Source organism: Colobus angolensis, unplaced genomic scaffold, assembly GCF_000951035.1.
Source record: "Colobus angolensis palliatus isolate OR3802 unplaced genomic scaffold, Cang.pa_1.0 Scaffold185, whole genome shotgun sequence".
NCBI lineage: Eukaryota > Metazoa > Chordata > Mammalia > Primates > Cercopithecidae > Colobus > Colobus angolensis.
Window position 1 is genome coordinate 1222176 of NW_012114988.1, and position 3885 is coordinate 1226060.

At 49.4% G+C, this 3885-nt stretch overlaps 1 protein-coding gene across 1 annotated transcript in view; it reads right to left on the reverse strand.

The window, feature by feature from the left end:
- Positions 1–3885, reverse strand: part of LOC105510267 (chymotrypsin-like elastase family member 2A) — a 22346-nt gene that overhangs the window by 1504 nt on the left and 16957 nt on the right. Inside the window, exons 5-6 of the mRNA XM_011939949.1 lie at positions 2715–2860; positions 1329–1481 (exon numbers count right to left, since the gene is read on the reverse strand). Of these exons, the coding sequence (XP_011795339.1) occupies positions 1329–1481; positions 2715–2860 (299 nt within the window). The remainder of the gene's footprint in view (positions 1–1328; positions 1482–2714; positions 2861–3885) is intronic.

The following is a 3885-nucleotide window of genomic DNA, read 5'->3' on the forward strand; positions in this document are numbered from 1 at the left end:
ACTGCTGCGTGTATCCATGGCTGCTCCTTAATATTGATGCCAGTTATTATTATCATTATTTTCGGAGACAGGGTCTTGCTATGTTGCCCAGGCTTAAGTGCATTGGTGTGACCTTGACTCAATATAGTGTTGGCCTCCCGGGCCCAAGTGACCCTTCCACCCAAGCCTCCCAAGTAGCTGAGACCACAGGCACGCACCACCATGCCTGAGTAATTAAAAAAATTTTTTTTGTAAAGACAGAGTCTCGCTATGTTGCCCAGGCTGGTCTTGAACTCCTGGGTTCAAGCAATCCTCCCGCCTTGGCCTCCCAAAGTGCTGTGATTACAGGCATGAGCCATGGCACCTGGCCTATTATTTTTAATACATAATGTTAATGCTTATTGTTATAAACAAATGTGTGTTCATTGTTAAAAACAAATTGAATTATTGTGGAAGCTGAAAGGAGACAGCTCTCTGAGTTTACATTTACAAAACAGGGGGACCAACTTGGCTTTATTTGCCTGGGATGGTCCCAGAGTAAAACAGGAAGTCCTGCATCCTGGAAAACCTCTCAGTCCTGCACAAACTGGGATGGTTGGTCACCGTACAGAATAGCTGGAAGACCCCTGAGGGGGACTAATTTCCAATGATTAATGCTATGGGGGTCTCAAAGTATCAGGTTTTGGGCTTTGCAGATAAATATACCCATTTACAGCACTGGATGGTGGAGTCTGGGCCAGACACAGATACACAAAAATAAAATCACCATTTCTATGGAACTCACTCTTTTTTTTTTTTTTACTTGGAGTTTCACTCTTCTTGTCCAGGTCGGAGTGCAATGGTGCAATCTTGGCTCACTGCAACCTCCATCTCCCGGGTTCAAGGGAGTCTCCTGCCCCAGCCTCCTGAGTAGCTAGTTTTACAGGAGTGCCCTACCACCCCTGGCTAACTTTTTTGTATTTTTTTTAGTAGAGATGGGGTTTTGCCGTGTTGGTCAGGCTGGTCTTGAACTTCTGACTTCGCGATCTGCCCGCCTCGGCCTCCCAAAATGCTGGGATTACAGGCATGAGCCACCGCGTCTGGCGGAACTCACTCTTAATATGCCTGACGAGTGTGCAACCTCTTTGGACGAGGCCACCCTCTATGTTCCTTTTCACTCAGCTTTACCCACACAGAAATTTTGGGGACCCATGGGGGGCCCAGAAGTTGCCAAGTCTGCAGCCCCCTCAAGGGGTTCCCATCTAGCGCTCAAGAGGAATGAGGGGCTCTCAGTCACCAGGTGGTCATGGCACTCCCGAGGCCAGGTGGGCAGGGCAATGCCCTGGGGCTTAGGCTGGTCCAGTTCTTACCGAATTGATCCAGTCGATGTATTTGGAGACCCGTGTGAAGACGGAGGGCTTGTGGTAGTAGTTGCAGCCGAAGCTGGACCCAAAGCTGACGATGCCATGTACCTCCCACCGGCCGTCAGCTGCCTGACAGTTCAGCGGCCCGCCGGAGTCTCCCTGAGGAAGGCCAGAGTTGTAGAAGGGTAAAGGGAGAGAAAGGGGCTGCCCATTGGAACGATTGTTCTCAATGCATTTCTATTGTTCTGCTGTCGGTCACTGTCCTCTGAAGCTGGCCCTTGTGGTTAAAGCCCAAGGTGGTACCATAATTCCAACAAGAGCCAACACTTATTCTTCCTGTGTGGCTAGAGCTGAGCTAAGCATGTTCTATACCTTATCTCATTAATCTTCACAAAATCTTACGAGGTAAATATTCACAGTCTCCCTAGGCCACTGAAGAGGAGAAACTGGAGTGTTGAGAGGTTGGGACTTGCCCAAAGTTGCACAGGCAGTTTGTAAAGGAGCTGAGGCCACATCCCAGAGTTCAGGCTCTTCCTCACTGGCTCCGTCTTCCTGGGTGTGGCGTGGTCTGTGTGGGCAGAGTGTGTAGGGCACAGTGTGATCTGAAGGGCGTGTGGATCTCCTTCCTATTCCATCCCCACTTCACTGCTAAGTCCAACACAAAGCAATTCCTGGTGGTTAAGATACTGTCTCCTGGAAGGCTTCCATGGCAGCCACCTGGAGGGGACACACTGGGCCACTGATGAGAGTAATTAAACAGAAAACCCAGTCATCCTAGAAAGGCCCTAATCCAGGGAATACTTTCCTTTGGTTCCCTTCCAGGATAGAGGAAAGGATACGGAATGACAATCACGAGAGGCCTTGATGAGACCCAGGGAAGGACTTCCCAGCAGTGAGAGGAGTGGACACTACAAGGAGAATCTCAAAACAAGAACAAACAAGATCCAAGATCAAGTTTTTGTTTTTTTTTTTCCACTGTGTCACCCAGACTGGATTGCAGTGGTATGACCTCAGTTCACTGCAACCTCTGCCTCATGGGTTCAAGTGATTCTCCTGCCTCAGCCTCCTGAGTAGCTGTGACTGCAGGTGCCCGCCACCATGCCCGGCTAATTTTTGTATTTTTAGTAGAGACAAGGTTTTACCATGTTGGCCAGGCTGGTCTCGAACTGCTGACCTCAAGTGGTTTGCCCGCCTTGGCCTCCCAAAGTGATAGGGTATAGACAAGAGCCACAGTGCCTGGCCAAAGATCGGGTTCTGATATACCCGGAACATATTTCTAGAGAGTACTTCTGCCAGGAGGAGGGAGGATGTAGCCATGGAGGGGTGGACCTCTATAGGCTTATCCCCAGCCACATTTTGTCACTGAGCGGGGCCCCTGATTTTGGTACTCACGAAGCAGCTGGAGATCGCGCCATCACCCCCAGCACAGATCATACAGGTTTTCACGGTGCTGCCCCACCAGTCAGGGCTGGAGCAGGTGGCATAGTCCACAACCAGCAACCGGCCCTGCTGCAGGACCTCAGCAGCAGGCCCATCGGCTGAATGAGATCAGAAAGAAAGCATTAGGGATGCAAGGACTCCTGAGAAAAAGGAAGTGGTGGACCCTTACTGGGTTTCCCCTGTTACTGTCTTCCATCCACTGCAATATGCGAACAGCTATGTTTGTCTACGCTGTGTCCTCACGATTGATTGGTTCAGCAGTGAACACCTGACTCAAGCTAAGCCAATGAGCTCCCTTCCCTGGGATCCTGAGATGGGGTCTAAGAGATTCCGGTTTCAGAGGATGTAAATCTGGGAAGTTTTTGGCAATGACTGACGTTTTGTTTTATGTGGAGAATGAAGTAGACTCACAAAGAAAAGAAATTACAAGGGAGGGTTTCCTGAGTTTCTGACAGGCTTCCAGTCCCTAATCCTAGCCTGCTCCTGATGCCTGGCTATATCTCGGCCCTTGGGTTGAAACTTTTAAATACTTATAACAATCCCTTTTTATGGTGAACTAACTCCATGGCTTTCTTCACTTATCTGAAATAGGGAAGTGAGCCTCCTGGCAGTTAGAGCCCCCTCCCTGGGAAAAATATGCAGGTGTGGTGAAGGGAGGGCTTTCATAATGGCCCCCAATGACACAGCCACCATCCCCTCCATTACTGTTACCACAGCTATGAGTGGCAAGGATGAGCTTAACATAATTCTTCACTACTGATTGAAGCCTAGGGATGTTAAGGGTCAGCCAGGCGCAGCGGCTCACCCTCTAATCCCAGCACTTAGGGAGGCCAAGGTGGGCGGATCCCTTGAGGTCAAGAGTTTGAGACCAGCCCGATCAACATGGTGAAATCCTGTATCCACTAAAATACAAAAATTAGCCGGGCGTGGTGGCATCTGGCTATAATTCCAGCTACTTGGGAGGTTGAGGCAGGAGAATCGCTTGAGCTTGGGAGGCAGAGGTTGCAGTGAGCTGAGAACACTGCACTCCAGCCAGGTCAACAGAGCAAGACCCTGTCTCAAAAAAAAAAAATAAATAAATAAAAAAGGAAGTTAAGGGTCTGGCTTAAGACCACTAATAAGT